The sequence below is a fragment of the Rhamphochromis sp. 'chilingali' genome (assembly GCF_963969265.1).
Source record: "Rhamphochromis sp. 'chilingali' genome assembly, chromosome: 19".
Lineage (NCBI taxonomy): Eukaryota > Metazoa > Chordata > Actinopteri > Cichliformes > Cichlidae > Rhamphochromis > Rhamphochromis sp. 'chilingali'.
Window position 1 is genome coordinate 5,602,146 of NC_137946.1, and position 22,865 is coordinate 5,625,010.

A 22,865-nucleotide genomic window follows, 5' to 3' on the forward strand; every position below is an offset into this window, starting at 1 on the left:
AGCATGTGGAAAAAGAATCAATTTTAATTCAACTCGTTTCAGTTTATTTCCATTTACATAGCGCCAAAGCACAAAAACTACCACAATCATCTCAAGGTGCTTTATACTGTATATTGTAGAGTAAAGATCCTACAACATTAAAGGGAAAATCTCAATAATCTGCCAACCCCTTAAGTGTAAGCACTTCTAGAAAGTGGGATGGAAAAACTCAGTTTTAACGAAAGAAACCTCTGACAGAACCAGGCCTAGGGAAGGGTGGCCATCTGCAATGGCTGGTTTGGGGTGAGGGGAAAGAAAAGATAAAGGGCAAAGAGTGACAAGACAAAAAAAATATTTAAATTATTTTCTAAAAACTAAATGTAATAGTGCAGTCTTTCACAATCAGTTTTTGACTTTTAATTACTAAAGGGAATGATTTCTTAAATTAAATTTCAATTTAATTCTATTTTATTTATAAAAAAAATGACATTTAGCAAAACACTGTAATCATCACACAAGGTCAGACTTCTTACTTAAAGGAAAATTCAGATGTATTTCAAACTAGTGTAGTTCCTTTGAATGTCCAAGAATTGAAAATTAATTAAGTATCAAGCTAATGTAGCTATGATTTGTCACTGTTAGCCAGTGCTGCCTGTGGCTGTATTACAGGAAACAATCAAAATGTTGTTATTCCAAAACAGAAACCTGCAGACAGAAACATCATGAAGCTGTTCAAAGACTTGAACAATCAAAATAGTCTGCAAAGATGAATATAAATACGCCTGCATTAAGGTTAGCTGGAAGGTTATCCAAAACACATGCAATTTCTATTTTAGCACAAACCCTTGAACCATAGTAGTCACATTAAAGGGAAACATTAAAAGTTTAATTACAACAGAATTTGAATTAAAGTGAACCTAGTTAAGACCAACTGGACAACATGAGGACAAAGAAAGATTTTGTTTTGGTTTTTCAACTAAATGTGCATTAAATGGGAAATTAGCTGTGTTGTGTGGCACAAATCATTACACTGCCTCGCAACATGCAATTTGACTGTCTTTATTTAACTGCTCTGCAAGCCAGCTTGTCTAACCTTGAGGCTGACAATGTCCATATCGGATCAAGAACACTGGCACTAGGTAATACAAAAGGCTTAAAAAAATCCAAAATAAGCCTGTAAAGAGGCAGCATGCATAGGTTTTCTCCACATGCTTTTCCCTTTTCTGTGTTTGGAACAACAGGGATTTGAAAACAATGAAATTAAAATTACCTTTTACTCTTAGCTTTGTACATCTCAGACCAACACGAAAGCTTTAGAAAATATAATCCAGTTGGATTTTCAACAATGATCTGACAGGCATTGACTCTTCTCTATGTCATCCTCTGATCATGGATGATACTTATCGTTCCCAAAATGTTGTGTTCTGTGCCTTCTGGGGGATTTTTGTTTCTTGGAGGCCTTGAACTTATGATCTCATTGGCAGAATTTTAGGAGTAATCCTGTTTTGTCTGCATCTGAGGCTGAATCTCAGGTGGATCCTGGAGTCAGCTATCTTACTTGCTGTTTTCTCGTACTCATGTAGTAGCTTTAGGCAGTCTTTGCCAAAGTGGGTTAAAATGTCTTGATGCATCCAGGTAAGGAAAACCACCAAGTCATTGGCTCAGGTATGTGGATGACAATCTCAGGATGTACCACAATTCACTGATCACATTAACTCGGTAGACAAACACATCAAGTTCACCAGGGAGGATATGAAAAATGACAGACTAGCCTTCTTAAACTGTAAGATTTTCATCAGTAATGGGGGTCGTTTAAAAGTTGATGTGTACCGTCTACCTACGCATATGGATCAGTATTCAAGGTTTAACTCTCATCATCCACTAAAGCAAAAACTGGTTGTGATCAGGATGGTACAACATAGAGCGAACACCATCCCCACAGATACAGCAGCCAAGGAAGCAGAAAAACATCATATCAAGATGGCCTTGAGTAAATGCGCCAAAAACTGGTCTACCCCAAGGATCAAATCACCAGATACAAACAGAGTAATGTAGTGTACGCTGCTAAGTGCCAGAAGAATTGCCATGATTTATACATCGGGGAAACCAAACAACCTCTGGCAAAGTAGATGGCACAACAAGAGGTAACTCATCAGGCCAAGACTTTGCAGTCTATATAATCCTACAGGCTGGTGCATACTCTTTCCACTAACCTGTAGGATGAAGCTGTACCGGTACACATCCTGGACAGGGAGGAGTGCTAGTTTGAGTGGGGAGTGAAGGAGGCCATTTACGTGAAAAGGGAAAGACCATCTCTGAATTGAGGAAGGAGCCTAAGGGTACATCTTTCGCTATCTTACAATGCTGTGATTGCAGCCATTTCCCAACTCTCTATGAATGGTACTGATGGCCACTGATCAGTTGTCATTGAAGAATAGTCTTTGGTCTCTGGTTGTTAATAAATAATAATTTAATAATTTCAAATATATTAATAAAAGTTCCTAGAGGTCATCCAAGGTCACCCAGCACCTTTCTTTATTGTGAAAACATTGTGAAACATAAACCATGATATTTTTATCATGATCACAGTCTCAAAAGTAAAAAAAAAATAGGTTCACCGTAATAGTTAAAATAGACTATGCATTAACAAAATACAAATTAATCAGAACAACATAGGGATGTTTTTTATTAGAAAAGGTAAATACGGGCTTTTGACCTTGAAACTTTCATTAATGTTCTTACAAAAGCATTACAAACTAACATTTTAGAAGCACAAACCAGCATAAATGTTTGCCATCAATTTTGTTTGATTTGAAGAAGGTGGGGTCAGCTGAGACTGAAGAAGTCACTTGGATGAGTGACAAAACATTTCTCCCACTGAAAGCGTTACGTCCACATGAACAGAATCAACGTTTGGGGATTTTTTTTACCTGGATGATTAAGAATGCATCAAGATTTTTTTCACATTCTTAGCTCAGTGTTAAGCAATTTGCAAAATTTTATCCATGGTGAGAGATCTTACTGCAAGTTCATAAACAGGTGTATTTGATATAAAAAATTTGTAGAGTTCTAAAGTCGTATTTTTAATTCTCACAGTTTCGATTACCTTGTGAGATAGTGATCAAACTGTACATGTGCTACTAAGTGTGAGCAAGTACTCAGCAGCAAATGTACTGGAAAATCGAAATAAGACTTTCAGGTGTTTATTGCTGCGCTATTAAAAAATCTGGCTAGATGATAAACATTTGCTTATAGGTAGTATTGAATGGATCTAGTATTGAATGGATCACTGCAAAAACTTCCCTATGAGGTGATGTGAGTCCATCTTAAATGTGGTGAATCTTGTCATAAAATGACTGTGCAGGATAGACGTGTGATTGGTAGTGCCTTCTTTCAACCCAGGATGGAATAATTACCATGTCATTTCCAAACATTGGAGTGCTAGAGATAAATAATGTTCTGCAGTCTCGCTCTGTCCCTCCCTCTCTCTGATATGTGAAAACAAACAATGATTAGCCTGTCAGATTCAGGTCGTGATTATCCTGATCAGTTTCTAAAACGACCCGTTTCATGCCTCTCTGATTTGGATGTTGGCTCTTCTTTTCACACCAAGGAGTGAAAAGGTTGTTATCCCCAAAAACCATGGAAAGAAAAGAAAGATAGAGGTAGGGGAATGTGGATGATGGACTAGGGCCTCAGTGGTGCTGACACAAGCCAGAGGGAAAAGACTGAGAAAGGGGGCAAAAAATGTATATTAAAAGAACAGAGGTCATTGCTTTTGTGTACCCTTTCCTCCTTTTAGGTGTGATGAACGTTCAGAAGATAAGAAAGGCAACATCTCCCATCATTAAACAGACATAGTAATTTGTTTTAATTCACTGTTTTTGTTTGTTGCAGTGTTAATGGAAACCTTCAATTGCAAAACTCTGATAGAAACTGACAGTAAAAACAAACAGCATTTTGCAAGGGATGCACAATGTCTTAAAACAATCCCTTTCATTACAAAAGCCAGTAGTTCAACACCAGATGTACATTTTTTGTTATTGTCACTAAATAACAAAAAAGCATACCCATGTTAAGTACAGTCTGCCAATTGGTACAAATCTCTTTTCAAATTGAGAGATATGAAAGAGAGAAATTACCAGCTTTAATTCTTCCTGTCATTTTGTGAGAGGTTACAGATTGTTGCATAAAATTCTCATGCTCACAATGAAATATGGTAAAGGAGGTCTGCTGATTGTTTGCTGCCTGTGACACTCTGCCTGCACTGATGTTTGTCCATATTGAAACATATGATTTTCAGGTTTTCTCATATATTCTGTCTTTTCTGTTAATGCAAGTTATATATCAGGTGATAAGAACTGTTGTGGCCTATTTGCTGAGACCTTTAATCAGTCTCAGTTATTGCAGTTGGCTTGCATACTCTACAGTAAAGTCTAAAATTATTAAATCTTCTGACCAACATCTCACAATCTGACTCCTATACTGTACATTTTGGTTTAAGAGTATCAATGATTTTGTATTTTACTCGTGTCAAAAGACAACACATTTACTCTAAAGGTCTTCATGAGTCTACCCATGTCAGTAGATCTGTATAGGACTGGATAATGGACAAAATACTAAAGATGGGTCTTAGCCTATAAGTCTAAATCGTGAAGTGGCAGCAAAAGTACCTTAAATCTGCTTTCATTCTAATAGGCTAAGAATAATTGCTTAATTTATAAAGTCCAAATCAACAGAAGTCTGAAAGTCTTTACTGCAAAATGTTTGCTAATTCAACCCTTTTCTTATAAGTTTATGGTCTCAGTTCCTACTTTCAATACAGCTTCAGTCTAATATGATCTTCACTTTGTGCATTATAGTTTAATTTACAGATAATGATGAAACAATGTATGCTTCTAGTTACTATTGTATGGTAGTGAATAATTTCCTCAGGTTGTCAATGAAAAAGGAACTCTTAAGACTGCAAATGAGCAATTATGTCACAGTGGCATAAATGCTCATTTGCAGTTATGCCACGTTTTACATATAGTCTTTATTTCTGACCTATTTTTTCTGACCTTTTTTTAACCCAGGTGTTATTTCTATATTATTTCTGGGTCAATATTAAAAAAAATAGGCAAATCCACTTTAATTCACTGTGGTACATTTTTGCACAGACAGACATTTTTGTACCCATGAAGACCTCTAGTTTACTCTGAAGTTAATGAGAAGACAATACTTAAAAATCAGGGTCTTTGTTTGGTGATTTGAAAAACAGGAAGTTTATGAAATATAGTCTTTGGGTCATTTGTGTCTAAATACATGCAGAAAGAGTTTATTTTGTGTTAATCTACTCAAAACGACTGTTCTGTAACCCTCCAGTGCTGGTTTAGAACATAAACAGGAACAATTTCTAGAGCATGTATACATGGTATGATATTAAACAAATATCAATAGCATTAATAGGTCTGCATTATTTAAGTCAGATGTCCACTCCATACAAATGTAGCTAACATTCCCTCCATCTGTAAATATTAAAGTCTAACATAATTATAATAATCTTGACAACATTTTTGTATACAACCAGTACCAGTAAAGAACAAAAAATGACAAAGAGATGAAAGTAAGGGGTTTGTCCCAAATAATTACAAGTTCATATTTCCCGTTCTTAAAAATATTTAAAACTACACATAATTGAAAAAATATAATTAAAAAGATTAGCATAGCACAAGTGCAAATATATCACTATAATGGTGGAAACAAAAATACTACAATTCTGCTTTCAACAACCAGACGAAAGGATAATTATTATACATTAAAATATGATAATACCAGGTTTTCAGCCTCAGGCCAACCTTGTGTTTGACTCTTTCAGTTTAATTTTGAGGTATTTAGAATTCACTTCTTATATTTGCTGTAAATTTGCTGTTTCCTGGAATAGACATGAATATTCAGTGTGGTTAAATTCAAGACAAATCCATTTGATTAAGAGACACTTTTTAAAAATAAGAGACACCATTTTAAAAATCTTTTTTTTAGAATCACAGGTAAAAAGAGAAAATCCAGAATAATATGATTCAAAGAGAAAAATATCCAACAAAATTCAATTAAAAGGTGAAACATTTGTTACATCCTTGAAATCTTAAAAAAAAAGACCCTCAATGACATACTTGTTTAGCGGGTCAACATCAATGCAGTGCAGATTAAATCATGCACTTAATGTGCATCAGTTTATGGTTTCAGTTGGAAAAAACAAAAACGCACACACACACACTCCCACGCACACACATACACACACACGCACACACACCTACACACACTCACACGCATACACACACACACGCAGGTACACACACACACAAAACACTGGAGTTCAACTCAATTTATCTTCAAAATCTAAGCAGGAAGGACAGAATTATAATGAAGAGGAGACAGTTGTGTGAGTGCACACTCATTGCACCGCCGCTGCCATCCTGAACTGCTCTCGGTCCTAACAGGAGATAGAATGAGGAAAAACATCTGGGTAAGTTTCACCACTAAGGAGTTTTCTTCTTTTGGTGTGTCAGTACTTGAAGTAAGTAAAACCTCCCGTCTGTGAAACATCCAGCATTACAAACATATTTGTGTTTTTTTTAAACAACAACTTAAAGAGTAATAAGACCTGTAACAATTATTATGGTTTGTATGTCATCTTAATAAGATGGCATGAAGACAGAATTTAAAGGTCACAGTACTGCAATTTTGATGCAGAAGTTTTTGCTACAATATATTAGAGTTCAATTTTAGGGACACCTGGTTGTGTCTTTGATGGTATGTTCCCCTGGGTTATCTTGCAAACAGTTTTGCATTCATAACAAGAAACAAAATGTCAATGGTTAATATATCAGCAAAAATTCAGTACACATTCAGTTGACGGAAATTGAGAATGTGCTTTGTTGTTTGACAATGCACACCCACAGACTGTATGGCAACAATTATGTTTTAATACTGATAAAGTTAACAATGACTTAAACCAAGAGCCTGAAAAAGTGACTAACTGTATTATCTATACCTTCTTTTGTTTCGCCACAAAACATAAGATTTTTTAAGGTTTAGAGTTAGGAAAAAGAAATGCAGGATATTTGCATAGCGAGAATCTGGGAACACAGTAATTAACACTGTAACTGCCAGGAGGAGTGATTTTGACCCCTCAGTTGATTGTTTACATTTTAAAATTGATCTCAACGCAGGCTACACAAAAGGGGAGAAAAAAGCATTTTAAATTATTATTGTAAAAGTAGTAATGTCCAAGTTGATCATCGCGTCCATTTTTACATCTGCCTCAAAATCACCAAAGTGCAGCCTCCCATTCAGTGTTCACACTGCTCCCCAATTCTCAATCTGCAGCTTCACCTCCCCAGCTGTCCGGGTCAGGTCTAAAACCTGTTTTACTGATGTGCTCTGGATTTCACTATTCATTTGTTTGGATTAGTTCTCCACAGTCTAGACTCTGTTCACGTTAGGTATGAATTCCTATGCTGCTCAGAAGAGAAAGCAACCTGTCACTTCTCCATGCTTTCAGTTACGCACTCCCCCTGCTTCTGCTCAAAATCCCATACTCAGCCTGTAGTAATCATTCTTTTTGTTTTTTTTAATCTAACTACAGTCACCTATATATTTATTTATCAGTCACATATAACTAGCTTTTGGCTGATGTTATAACAGTCAAAGGTGGGTTCTAGGTAAAAGTGGACATTTTGTTTTTCTTTTGATCTCAAACATTCCAAAATTCCAAATTTGATAAATAATCCCCTTTTTTTTTTTAAAAAAAAAGTCATGAAATTTGAGACGATCAGGTTTTATTTTAACCCTTTAAGACCTGCCATAGAACCAAGTCCGCCAGAGCTTACTTTATATTTTTACATGCTGCAGTGCCATTTTTGGGAGCATTTCAAGTATCTATACATCAATACAACTGTTATAGCCCATATTTTAATAATATGTATGCATTAAGTCCATAGTAACTGCATTAATTGAAAAAAAGTGCAATAAACTACAAAAAAATAGAAAATCGTTTTTGTTTTTTTTTTACATATATTTCTACTTTAAATTTAAGAGGCTTATCCCTGAAAACTTTAAATACAAAAAAGTTGCAAAAAATAGTTTACAACAACAGGAAATTTATTTTGAGTGTCTTCATAGTTTTATTTTATGTTTTTGTTCCTGCAAGCGCTTTTTATACAATTTTCAGGTCAGGTTTCATATGCAAAAAAAATTATTGCGCTAGCTTACGCGGTTCCGGTTCTACAGGGATTTAAAAATAGTTACGCAAAACAGAACGTGCCCGCTCCGACCGGCCTTAAAGGGTTAATAGAGTTACAGGATTTTGAAAATGCCAGAGGGTCAAAATGTCCATCTTGCTGGTGTTAAAAAGTCATGCTGGCTGAAGTTTTAAGTTAAAGCAAGTGATATATGCCATGGATCCTACTTTAAAGTACCTCAGGTTTCTATTACAGTTTGTTTTTTTGTTAAACTGTGTTTGTAATTTGTTTTTGAACATCACTTACGATGCATTCTTTTCCTGTATTTGTTGTAAGTAGCAACTGTAAATTAATCATCATCATTCATCTTTGGATCTGATTTATTTAGCACATAACAGTGAATAGTGTTATGAAGTTTGGATGATAGTGAAAGATGAACAAAGAGAAGCAGAGTAAGGAAGTAATCTCAGTGAGGAAGTAACAACACTGTCAAAAAACTATATTTAAAGGAAAACTCTTCAAGATGACATGAACTGCTCAAAGGTTTAGTAGGATAAAAATGAACCGTGCTCAGCAAGGTTGTTTTTTCAAGGACATTCTTAGGATTGAGAAGTGATTTAAAACACTTATTCAAATTGAAATGCAGTATTCCAGCACTGATATTTTTAACACATTGCTAAAATTACCAAAGTATTGCATGATGCATTCTATGAATAAAAGCATGTAATATTTTCATCATGCCCTTTTTGGGGATGAGGCAAGTTCTAAATGAGTGTATTATAAAAGGATTTTGGATCATTTTTACATTGAAATTGGTAAAACAATGACTACTCATTTCCCTTGGCTTTCCACAAGTTTCCTTTGGGGGCATGTATCCAATTATCCTTCCACAGTGGATTATTCCTAATCCTCTCTACTGATAATTAGAATAATGAAAATCACTCATAGTCATAGTCCAAATCAAAGTCATTAATACAATTCTGTTATGTGAATGGACTGCTGGTTGCAGTCACAAGGACAAATCAAATGGCAAAGTAGGTGTGGTGTTTATCTCTGCAGTTTCACACGTTAAAGTGCTGGACCTCAAAATGTGCACAGATTCACACAAGAAATTTGCAATTTTGTTTGGTTTTCTTCTGTAGCATGTACAGTTGAAATGCAGCAAATATTGGTACAATGGATCACAGAAGAACAAACAAACATGATAAATACTTACATTAGGAAAAGCACATGCAAAGAATCAAAATGAAGCCGATGTCACACAGAGAGGCAGTTAGGTTTGAGAAGAAAAAGATGAAACACAGTTAATGAAACAGACTTCATTGACCATTTTCACAGATTTGCATATGTCACTTTCCTTTGCTGCTCACCGTCCTCAGAGATCCTGCATACCACACAAGAACTCTAACATGTCAATTCAATAAAACCACAGAGGGTTAAAGTGCAATTTTGACTGGTTCAAAAAGCCAAGACAAATGATTTCACTTTTTTTCAAATGTAGCAGAGACTCATCGTCTCTGAAATTCTAATGCAGCCTAACTTACAATTGTGAAAATGGCAATGTTCCACAGGCTCCAGCATGCAATTAATACTATTGATCCTCGACAGCTGACGTTCATGCTGGTGTTGAATACTAACCTTGCAAAAGTGTTGAGCTAGTGGGTTCAATTACCACTACACCAGGGAAACAAATTGAACAGAGCAACGTGTCAGAAACAGAAAAGCAACATAATGATATCAGTTTCAGGTAGTTCAACTGACAAAACAGCAGCAACGCATAAAAGCAACGGTGGGGCCCTAAAGGCAAAATGCTTTGTCTTAAGTACCACAAATAAAGTAATTTTATCAAAATTTTAAGAACAGCAAACATCTGTGCACTCTCCAAATAAAGACCCTTTAACAATGCAATATGTAACAAGGACCTTCCATCAGATGTGTAAGGGTTTTTTTTATTATTATTTGAATGGCCGTCTGTCATATAAATAATTTTTAAGGCTTTATTCAGACATGGCAGTATGATTTCAGAAAGAATTTTAATGCTTACATGAGAACAGTGTATTTAAAGCTCACACAGGCTTGACACAGGCTTAACTGATTTCCAAGAGTTCTATAGACTTATATGTATCGCACAGGTATTTATTACCACGCAATTCGCACTACAACCTGGTTTGCCTCTTACCTGTAGTTATTTTTATTTAATTTAATAACTGTACAGTACTCTCTGTATATAGTAACCACTGTCCTTAATGTAAATATGTAAGAAAAATTGTGTATGTTTCTGTTCCGTGTCCAGTGTACTGTTTGTTTGTATATGTGTCTTTTTGGCTGCTGTTACAACCAAATTTCCCCTTGTGGGACAATTAAAGGATTATTCTATTCTATTCTAATTATTTTCCTTGTGTGTGAGCAGAGAACTCAGGAGCCACACACACAAATAAGCCATGATTGTGCACACGAGGGTGTATGCTCAGCAGTCCCCTTAATTTGCTGTATAATATTACACATATATTATCATGACAAAACAAACAAACAAAGCCTAACCTGGGATCTAACAAATTATACAAATTAGAACTTTAGCCAAAAAATAGACTTAAACATGCCAACAAAACGTTTATCAGTCTAGTCCCAGAAGTGGCTATTCACTCACTGACTATATTTTGGCCTTATTTTTGATGGAAGCCATATTAAATAAGCAGAGCAGATGAAGAGGACATGATGTCAGACACAGGAACAGCACAGTGAATCCAATACATTTTCAAAATAAGATGCAACTCTCCACTTCTCAAATTTTTCTGGTGAGATTTATAACTTCACAGAGGACAGAACAGTGGAGATAGTGAAGTTAAAGACATGCACCCAGGGTAGTACTTGGTTAATGAAACCGTCTTGGACTGTATTCGGTGACTTATTCTGCTTTGCAGCCTTGGTGAGCTCAATGTACAGTACATAAAAAATTCTCCACTGGCTGCAGGTTCTGGTTTGAGAGGCTCCACAGCAGCACAACAAGTACCATCTTGGGCTGTAGAGTGCAATTCTGGTCACTACATGTGACAGTGATTAAAGACCCAGCTTAGTGATAATGAGGACCACTGCAAGAGTGACCTGATTAGCAGCAACTATCCATCCATCCATCTTCTTCCGCTTTATCCGGGGCTGGGTCGCAGGGGCAGCAGCCTAAGCAGAGAAGCCCAGACCTCCCTCTCCCCAGCCACCTCCTCTAGCTTATCCGGGGGAACACCAAGGCATTCCCAGGCCAGCCGAGAGATATAATCTCTCCAGCATGTCCTGGGTCTGCCCCGGGGCCTCCTCCCGGTGGGACATACCTGGAACACGTCACCCAGGAGGCGCCCAGGAGGCATCCTTGTCAGATGCCCGAACCACCTCAGCTGGCTCCTTTCGATTTGGAGGAGCAGCGGCTCTACTCTGAGCCCCTCCCGGATGGCTGAACTTCTCACCTTATCTCTAAAGGAGAGGCCAGCCAACCTTCGGACGAAGCTCATTTGTTCTTTTGGTCAGTACCCACAGCTTGTGGCCATAGGTGAGGGTAAGGATGTAGATCGACCGGTAAATTGAGAGCTTCGTTTTTACACTCAGCTCTCTCTTCTCCACGACGGACCGGTGCAGCGTCCGCATCAGTAATCCGCCTGTCGATCTCCGGCTCCCTTCTCCCATCAATCGCGAACAAGACCCCAAGATACTTGAACTCCTCCACTTGGGGCAGGAACTAATCCCCGACCCGGAGTGGGCACTCCACCCTTTTCCGGCTGAGAACCATGGCCTCAGATTTGGATGTGCTAATCCTCATTCCAGTGCGAGCTGGAGGCCATCACCCGATGAAGCCAACAGAACCACATCATCTGCGAAAAGCAGAGATGAGATTCTGAGGCCACCTAAGTGAAAGCCCTCCGCCACTTGGCTGCGCCTAGAAATCCTGTCCATAAAAATTATGAACAGAATCGGTGACAAAGGCCAGCCCTGGCAGAGCCCATTACCCACCGGCAACGAATCCGACTTATTGCCGGCAATGTGAACCAAGCTCTTGCAATGGTTGTATAGGGATCGAATGGCCCGTAGCAATGGACTAGACACCCCATCCTCCCGTAGCACCTCTCACAGGACACCCCTAGGGACACGGTCGAATGCAGCAACTAAACATCAAAATAAAATGACTGCATACAACAACGTTTGTACAAATCTAACATATTACACAATCTTAGTTATAGTTCCTGTTGTCAAGTATCATAAATGTACTTACCAAACAGAAGGAAGCTTGTATTTGAACTCCCAAGTGTGTTGATGGCAACACAGGTGTAGTTGCCATAATCTCCATCAGACACATTAAAGAAGGTCAGCTTTGATCCTAATCCAGTACTGACAATCTCCATACCATCAAAGTCATTAAAGATCCTAAATGAGTGAAAAATATCAAATCATATCATTCATGTTTTCTTTTTGACTTTTTTTTCCCACACTTTTAAAAAAAAAAAATCAGTTTAGATAGTATTGGGACTATAAATTTCACAGCAAATCATTAACCATCAGTAACTTGTGTGCACACACACACACACACACACACACACACACACACACACACACACACACACACACACACACACACACACAAAGGCACACGCACATATTCACATACCTTTAATTTGCCTATTTAAAATGCAAATGTAAGACCAATTACCTTCTGTTATCTTTGTACCATTCAAAATCTGCCTCAGGCACTGCATCAGCCTCACACTCCAGCACTCCTCTCTGGCCCAGTGTCACTCCAACATCTCTGCCCTCTGACACAGCTGGAGCATCTACAACCAGACAGAAACACACAGGGATGTTGTGTGTGGGAGTAAACGGCAGCACAAGCATTGATAAGCAGGAGACAGAGGTCATGGCATTTTCCTGTCTTGACTCTATGCCACAACTACAAGTGAACAGATAATATCATTCAAATTATACATAATACTTAGTACAGTGTTGAAACTGCATAGTGTTAGAGTATGATGTGAAGAAAATAACTGTTCAGGTTTTAATGATCAATTTCTTACCTCTGTATCATAGAGATATTATAATATAAATAATAGTTGTTAGCTGTATGTCCAAAATATAGGCAACTGTGCCCAAGTAGTCAGCTACTGCTCATGGGCCTTTCAAACTTGCTTTGATTTCAGGGCTCTCTGTGGTAACTAAAAATGATAACTACACACAGACAATATGAATAATAACTTGTACTGCAAAAATAAAGGAAAACAATGAAAATGCCACTTGTGATAATAAAGTATAATTCAATGCCACAAAATCAGTTTTTTGTCAAATAGGCCAAAAAGCAACATCAATCATTATTACTAAGTGCTAATGATTTATATAGCATTTGGTATTTAGGTTTGACAAATGAACCAATGATTAAGGTTGCAGATTAATTTCCTGAAAATCAGCTAATTTACCCACAATTAAACAGAAAAAGGTAAATTAACCATGCTACATGCATTAGACTATTATTAGATATAGGTTAATTTAATAACAAAGTAGTTCTAATTTGAACGTATCTTTCATTTAAAATAGCGCATACTTCCAGAACACATACCTCTAACCCTAACCCTAACCCCAGTCAGCCAATCATGTAGTAGTAGTAATAATAAATAAAATCCTGTAGATAAAGGTCACAGGCTTCAACTTATAACCGAGTCAGAAATCATAATGTGATCATAAAAAAACTCCAACCAAATCAGTAGTTCTGGGTAGTTGTTCTGCAGATGGAAAAGCTTTTATGATTAGAGAAAGTTTTGAGGTGTGCAGACATGTTATTTATCATGACACGTGAAGTAACATTATACATTATGTAGCTGAAGCAAACTATGGCAACTATAGTATAGTAAACAAAAGTATATATACTGTCTCAGAGGAAATAAAACACATTCATGGGGAGCATATTGCTCATAATGTGCATAAATTGGGCAAACTGGGGCTAAAGATGGATGTTTACTGAACTTCTTCAGTGTGTTTACTGATGCTGTGCAAATCTGGCACTGTCCCTCTACATGATTTATATAATTATGTTATCACCAGCAAATCAATTATACGAGATCTGAAGCCCTACAAAAGTTTGGATGCTTATCAGTATTTTCTGGGCCAGATTGTCCAGTGGGCATTATGGGCATGCAATCTTAAACCACAAATTATCAAAAAGTAGATATGATATTTTTTATTATAAAAATTGGCCAAATACAGTAGTCTTTATTTAAATACAGTAGTCTAGATTCTATCTCTCCCTTTTTCATCTACATTGTGATCTCTCCCTAAGTCAACTAGCTAGTAGATGCCACTGCCATGCAAGCTAATCTTGTGGTTAGCAGCTCACAATTAAGGTAAATCTATGACCCAAAGGTTTGAATGGCTCTAAATGAAGAAGCCAGGCTTTCCTCATAACCCAAAAAGCAAGTTTACAGGAAATATTTCTGTTATTTCTTCAACATTCATCTGGGAGCAAGACTGTGGCAATGGCAAGAATTGTTGAAAGGAGGTAAAAGATGAGAAGATCATAAGGAAAACAGACAGACAGAGAGAGAGAATGAGGGAGTAAGATGATAACAGGTGTGCATGCAAAAACTTTAATTAAACAGTATTTTCATCCTTTTTAATTTAATGTAAGTTACTTTAGAGGATTTAGCTGTCACGACCTGCGGGATCGGCAAGGCACTGATCATAATCTCCCCACTCCTGGCTCTCCTTTTCTATCTCTCTCTCCCCCTCTCTCCCTCTCTCTCCTGTTTTGCCAGGGCTGAAATCATGGTGGGTTCACGCCCTCGGCCCACGCCTTCCTGGATTGGGAACACCTGGGCCTCATCAGACCAACTGGTATTTTAGAGGGAGGAGGTCAGCTTTTCAACACTGGATTGTTGTGAAGACTCTAGTCAGTACATGTCGAGCCCAAGTTTCCCGTGCCTCCGTCTCAGAAAGTTAACATGTGTCTCTGTGTTCTAGATTCCCCGGACCCGTCCCCATGTTTCCCTGTGTGGAGTGTGGAAGGAGTGACTGGTCACTAGCGGAGAGAGAGGTTGTAGTGAGCGCGTGTGTGATTCCCCTGTTTTCCCTGGAGCCCTGGAACCCTGCCTCTCACATCTTGTATATAGCACTATCCTCGCACTGTCTGTAAATACACTTGGTGAAGATCTTGTAAATAAACAGTCTCTTTTAAAACACAACTCCGGAGTCCTGCGAGTGGATCCTCAGAGCAACCCATGACATTAGTAAAGTTGTGTTGTGTTTATAACTTTTTTCTCAAAGATACAGCCTTTGCATTTCAAACTATTCTGTGTACTATCAATATGTCTGATTATTGCAGAAAGAAATCTTATCCTCAAAACAAGTCGGCTAGGGCCCAGAAAACATTTCTGCCCAGGGGTCTGTAATTTTATGATCCAAGTATCTGGGTATGTGTCTGAGTATCTGGGTCAAGATGGGTAACAAGCAAAAAAGCTGAAATACTTTTTCAAGAAAAAAAATCAAAATATGGAGATTACAGTTGATGTTTCAAGAAGGCAAACTACCACGGATGCCGTATCGGAAACTTATTGTGTACTTTTTTTTATTGTGTCGCTAATACTCTGTCATACAGGTAAATTGTTAATGATATTCATATTTTTCTGATTTTGCCTCTGTTACTGAAAATGTGTTTTAAGTGGATCTAATGAGCGTATCCTCACACTTAAAAAATAAATGTGATGTGACAATGTATTAAAACTTTTTATCAAAGAGAAAGTACTTAAAGAGATTTAAGATACTAGTTTCTAAAATTATCTGGGGTAATGTTAGCTTATAACATGTTGTTTGTCAGCTGTATGGAGACAGGAGGGTCACATGCCTGATACGCTCATGATAAACCAACTGGGAAAATGTCAAAAATAAATAAACAATTTCATATTCTTCAGTTTAGGAGTGAGGCTTCAGGTGAGGAGGAAGAAGATGAAATGGAGATGAGGAGGAGAGTAGAAATCGAGGAGGTGAGAGAGAAAAAACTAGAACGAGAAAAGGAAAATATAAATGTAAAAATGTTAAATGGTCAAATATAGTTTCAAACAAATACTGGTAATTTGAAAAATTCAAATAGATTATTACTGATACTACTATTTATCTAATGCTGCTGTATCGGATAAATCTTTTTTTTATCTTCTTCCATCCAAATCAGCAGGAAAGTGATACAAATTATTCTATATTAGTCCTTGATGACTGCTGGACCCAACAACACATCAGAATACAGGTATTGTGGTGAAAAAAGTAGAAGCGATGTGCACATGACATCACAAAACCAAACAAAACATTATCATAAAGAATCAATGTCACCAATAACTAAAATTGGACAGAAAAGGAATGTGCTGAAGAAACTGGATTGTAAGTTGCTAGAATGTCTGTCTGTCTCTATGAACACATAGAGACAGACAGACATTCTAGCCTTGCAACATATTTGTGAACTGTCTAGGGTGTACCCTGCCCCTTGATTTATGACAGCTCAACCCTGAATCAAAAATGGAAGAAGATGGATATATTAGATATTACAGAATTTTGATCAATGTCAGTCTGATAGGTACTGAAATAGTGAAACAAAAATCCACACAGTTCACAAGAATAGACTGTATTTTTTCTATGATCACCCATCCAACATTGTCCCATTAAAAGTGGCACAATTTAGTACCGTTTGTGTGAATTTTTGAAACATTTAGCAGCCGACTCACAGTTGACGGTGATGTCTACAGTCTGCACGTCTGTGTCAATATCATTGACAGCTGTGCATTCATACGTTCCTGCTTTCTGTCTGGATATAGATGGGATTTCCAAGTATTCATCATCTGACACCAGATCCCCTGTGAAAGATCACACAGAGAGAGAGAGATTGAAGAGGGTCATTTGGAGATAATGTGACAAGTCAACAGCTGTGGCCATGTTCAGTATTTTCACCAACTGTGTGCCTGCCACCTTAAAAGGGAAGAAGGAATATATTGATTACAAGGGCTGATGGATCATTGCAGTTGTATACTATAACTATAATTCACCTAAGTCTACTGATTTGTGCTTCATTTAAATGTGATACACAGCAACAAAAATTGTAAAGAAAAAAAATCTATTTGTTTTGCTAAAAAAAGAGAAGCTCATTTCCAACTATTGGAGTGAATATGAGTGTGAATAGTTGTGAATAGTTGTCTGCAGCAAACTTGCAACCTTTCCAGGATGTATCCCACCTCTCCACCTTTCATTGCTAGCCCTGTGACCCTAAATTGGATATGTAGACAAAAATGAAAGGGTGGATTTTGGCAACAGCAGGAATGAAGACAGATCCTGATCGGGCGTGACAGGCCAAATTCTAATACAATGTGCCAAAACCTGCACTTGTAAATATGGCAAGTCTGTCTTATTCTCATGTTTCTTGTAGCACTCTGTAGCACCAATTCTTGACCAAGACCAGTTCTTGATTTAACATTTTTCATAGGATGCTACAGAATTTGGTGATTAATGCTTTGTTTGGTGCCTACTCTTTATCACTCATCCGTCAGAATTTTCATGTTCTGTACTTTTGTGTGTGCCTCTCAAGAGTACAAGCACACTGGGACTACTACTGAGATGTGAGAATAAGAAGAGGGCAAAATCCCAGCCACACTTTTTTTCATTGTATCAATTTGACATGCTTGACAGAGACACTTAATACAGCACTCAACATAAAGAACAAAAGATATAATTGACTTCAAGCTTCCTCCCAAGATGCTGGAAGGCGACAGTAATAAACTGTGCATGGATTCACTTTGCTGGGTTTGGGGACATTATTGAATTGCACCTGGGAAAGCTGTTAAGGATAGAATGCCTCACTGACACACAGTGACACACTCACCTGATGTGGAGTATCAAGAGAGCTCACATAGGTGTACGGGTTCCACTCCGTTCCATTTATGCTCCTCTTGTTCCCTTTCTGCTTTCTCTCAAAAGAGGATAATAGAATTTGCCAATAGAGACTACAGTGTCAGTTAAAGCCACTTTGCAAATTCCACTGAGGTGAGTTAATCAAGATGATCAAGTGAAGACTTTTCAGGGAGCTTTTTGAGTGCCCTGACAAAAATAAATTACAATTGTCCATGCTGGAAGTTATAAATGCATTTACCAGTTTTTGCACACTATTGCTAAAAAAAAGACAAATATTTTGTCTTAGAGTGATGCTGAAATTGAATGATGCAATATGTCTGTAGTCAGGCATATTTGTTTAATGTGCATGCTAAAGGACATATTTGACCAGAAATTATTCCAAGATTCATCAGTGTTACTGGATGCCAAAGTAATGCCCTCTAAACTACATATCTGGTTAGACACCATGTTTCATGTTCAATGTCCAGGATGTTTGGACTGGATATGTTTTGCCTGAATTAAGGACTAGGAAATTTAAGATGGGTATCATCTGGATTTCAAAGAAAAGGTATGCAGTGTTTTCTAATAACATTATGCTGTGGAAGCATGTATAATATAAATAGAATTGGTTCCAGCACAGAACTCTGTAGAACTCGATTACTGACTTTTCTGCATGAAGAAGACACAAACTGGAATCTATCAGACAGATATGATTCAAATCACACTGTAGTAAGATATTGGTCATCAGTTTTGAATGCTGCACTAAGAACAAACACGGGGATGAGCACACTGTTCAACACCATAAGATGAGTGAAACTTGAGTGAAACTTAAAATAAACTAATAACTACTTGTTCAACATTTTTTGAAATAAAACAAAGGTCTGAAATCACTATAGTTATCTAATACAGATCAAGTAAGGTCTTTTCAAGTAATGGCTTAATTACTCCCCTCTTAAGAGACTCTAGTGTGTCTTCTGTTAATAACGATAGATGGATCAGATTTAAAATTGAAGCACTAATGAATGGTGAGACTTATTTCAACAGTCTGATTGAAATAGGGTCAAGGAGGCACACTGATCTTTTAGAAAAATAAATTATTGAAGTTAACTCAGAAAGATTAATAGGAGAGAAAGAGTCTAAGTAAATATCAGCTGTTAAAAAGTTGCTATACTTAATGATACATCTGTGAGGGAGTTGTGAGTAATTTTCCCCTAATGGGTAAATTTAGTTTGTGAGAAAATTTCTTGGCTCAGCAGAGCTCCAACTATTTATCAGCCTGGCTGAAGTGCTGAAAAGAAACCTGGGGTGTTCCTGTTTTTCTCAGAGGGGTTATTTATATTATATATTTATATATTTGTGAGTCCAAATGAAGATTTTCTAAATTAGTGCAATGCCATTGCCTCTACTCCATCTGTTTTGTGCACATTTGTGAGTTATACCAGGGAGTCAAACATCTCTGATTTCTTGCTTTCTTTTTAAGGGAAGACAGCATCTACAGTCATACCCAAAGAGGATCTAACACGATTAAGAAACTATTCCACCTTGGTGAGAGCAAAGATTTCAGTAGCTGCTTGGTACTGTGTTGGCACATGGATTGTAATGTGCTGTCTTCCTCGCTTCACACCCAAATGGTTGCAGCAGATAGCCTCTCCCTAAGCATCATTCTGATGGAGGTTTCTCCCTGTTAAAAGGTCATCTGATTGTTGGGTTTCCTGTTTTCTCTGTATTATTGTAGGTTCTTTACCTTGCAATGTAAAGCACCTTGAGGTAACTGTTATGATTTGGTGCTTTATAAATAAAAATTGAATTTAACTTAAAGAAAAGATAACAGTGAAGGAATTACCTCCTTAAATATAGTTAAAGTGTGTTCAGAATAGGGCTGCCACGATTAGTCGACTAGTCACGATTACGTCGACTATCAAAATCGTCGACGACTGATTTAATAGTCGACGCGTCGTTTGAAGCTTTGTAAGATCACAAAAGATGCAGGAATAAGTAGCAGGATTTAAGAGTGTAATAACGGACTGAAACAGAAGATGGCAGCACTGCATGTTCAAGGATGCCAGCTGCCGTTAAACCCCGAAGAAGAAGAAACTGTATCCCAGAATTCATAGCGCAGCCCAGCTCAGTTTCCAACAATGGCGGCAGCTAGTTAGTTTTATATTACTCTTATTATTCTTTCTGGGTCACAAAATAAACTTTTAACATATTTTCAGGCGAGAATGTAGCTGTGTAAACCTCAAATACCTGCTCAGTTTATCAAGACACCACATATTTTCAAAAGCGCTCCGACATTTTCGGAGACGTCTGTTACCCACTAGCTCCATTGCTAGCCGGGAGAACACCGGACTCCCGGCAAATCGTTTTCAAACCCACCGCCGTCTTTCGCTACTCAGGTTAAACATGATATATAAGTCACTTAGATAACTTAACAATGTTATTGTTTGGCTTTTTTTAGTATTTTATTTGTTCCTGAGTAAATCGGTTTGGCTGAGATTAAAGTTATAGTTTTTACACAGCTGAATAAACGTCAAGCAGACAGCTGATTATCAGAAGTGTGAGATGCTCCAGAATTTACTCCGGTGTCCCGTTATATTTTAGATAGCAAGGAGTTTATTAAACTTCACCGAAACAATCTGCAAATTTCATTAAAATTTAATAAACTATCATCTTGTCTTTATTTTTAGTTAGCACAGACCTTACACACTTAAAGCTGTAAGCTAATGATAGTTATATAAGAGCAGATGCTGCTGGTGCAATAAGCTGTACGTTTTACGTCCAATGGATGATGATCTGATTAGTCGACTAATCGCAAAAATAATCAGTGACTAGTCGACTATCAAAATAATCGTTTGTGGCAGCCCTAGTTCAGAAGGACTTCTATTGTAATGAAATTTATTGTCCAGTGTCTAACCAATTATCATAAAGTGTTAAGAATGAAACCAATTAAGTCTAATAAAAATTTAAATGCGGTAATATAAGCTGTCATTTTTTATCATCTACGTAGATGCTAAATGAAGATGTGTTTGGTTCTAGACCAAACCACCAGGCTGTGGTTTAACCGGTGAACAGGCTAATTTGGCTGTAGGCGTGAACGTGAGTATAAATGGTTGTCTGTCTCTATGCTAGTTCTGTCAAACTGGTGACCTTTCCAGGGTGTATTCCATCTCTCACCCTATGCCACCTGAAATATGCTCCAGCTCCAACAAATCATAAAGGGTCTTTACTTCTTGCACTTCTTACAGTATATCCTTTCATCAAATCCTAAGCACGTGACAAACACAACAATTTCAGCTGCTCATAGTAGTGTTTAAATATTAAAGTGGATAAGTTTTTTCTTTCAGTTTCACAAAGGTCAAAAACTATGACTACTCTCCTTTAATTTTAAATTATTCTTTCTGAGCAAACCAGTGCTGTGCAAATCTGGGAAACCTTTATTGCACCTTGGTTAAATTCATTAATTTTCCCCTTCATTCTGGGTACTGCCTAGGCAGACAAATTTAGCAGTCAGATTGTGTGGTCTGTGGAAGATAGCAAGGATCACTTCTGATCTGCCACAAGCCCCTAAAGCCATCTATCAAAGGTGAGGGGGAGCTGGGTTATGGCTCGAAGAGAGCCTTGGTCCAAGTCTGAAATCATCAATCTTTACGCACTCTCTCACACACACACACACACACACACACACACACACACACACACACACACACACACACACACACACACACACACACACACAGATAGATACAGGGAGAGAGAATCTTTATATATTCACTCATTTATACCCCAGAGTGCTTGCCATAGATGGCCTCACACTGAAAGGCCCAAGGCTGAAGAAAAGTTTCATTGCAGGTGGGAGATACTGGAACAGTATCAGTTTGGACCGCATAGTCCAAACTGCATAGACTGGGACATTTTGTTCTCTACTCAAAGCCTCTTTTAGTCCGAGCAACTGTGCACTGCGACTCTATCAATTCTTAATCGTAAACACCCTTATCAGTCAAATACTGGAACCAAAATGGATATCAAAATGGTATATAAAAAATACCAACTAGAATCCACAAAATTTAGTTCGATCAATTTCAGAGAAAACTACGTGAAACTAGATGGATTTTCTTTTATCTTACTTGAAAAAAATCAAAATAACAGCTTCTCAAGCTGATGCTTGTTTATTTATATTTTCCTCCGATACAAATTCCATACATTCATTCAGTCCACTCTCACTAAATTCTAGTTTTATTAATTCATGCAAAGAGGATCTTCATTTTGCATTTCAATGGACCTTCTCAGAAACTGATTTTGAATAGATAAATAAATATAAGCAACCAGTCATTGCATCCATTTTTATGATAAAGAGTGCTGAGATAAGAACAGAATAAAGAATGCTTTTGAATGGGGCTGTCTCTGAAAAATTCTTTGTTTTACATACAGATTCTCAGTCAAAGCAGTGTTTTACAAAGAGATAGCAGACATAGTGAAGGTTTAGCCACAAAACACACACAGTCTTTTCAACAGATATCAGAGTTGTTATCTGAGCTGTGTCTATAAAAAAATATATCTTTCCATGATTGGAAAACTTGATGTGAAGACAAAAACAAAATAAGAAAAAAGAAACCTGGCATAAACCAAATATGTGACGAATGCATGGTCCACACCACAAAGTATTAAGTCACCAATATAAATAATCTATAACCAATATAAACAATCTATACTATTTGTAAATGTATGTATGTGTACTTTTCGACCCAGCATACTTGAAAAAAAATTTGGCCAATCTTC

General features: G+C 37.3%; 1 protein-coding gene across 2 annotated transcripts in view; it reads right to left on the reverse strand.

Annotated features, from left to right (window-relative positions):
- Positions 1 to 3,827: 3,827 nt before the first annotated feature.
- Positions 3,828 to 22,865, reverse strand: part of ntm (neurotrimin) — a 483,521-nt gene continuing 464,483 nt past the window's right edge. For both annotated transcript variants that reach the window (XM_080866697.1, XM_080866696.1), the window contains 5 exons: positions 16,934 to 17,062; positions 12,892 to 13,012; positions 12,457 to 12,608; positions 9,840 to 9,875; positions 3,828 to 6,451 (listed from right to left, as the gene is read on the reverse strand). In XM_080866697.1, coding sequence (XP_080722823.1) covers positions 6,351 to 6,451; positions 9,840 to 9,875; positions 12,457 to 12,608; positions 12,892 to 13,012; positions 16,934 to 17,062 — 539 coding nt within the window. In that variant the 3' untranslated portion in view covers positions 3,828 to 6,350. The remainder of the gene's footprint in view (positions 6,452 to 9,839; positions 9,876 to 12,456; positions 12,609 to 12,891; positions 13,013 to 16,933; positions 17,063 to 22,865) is intronic.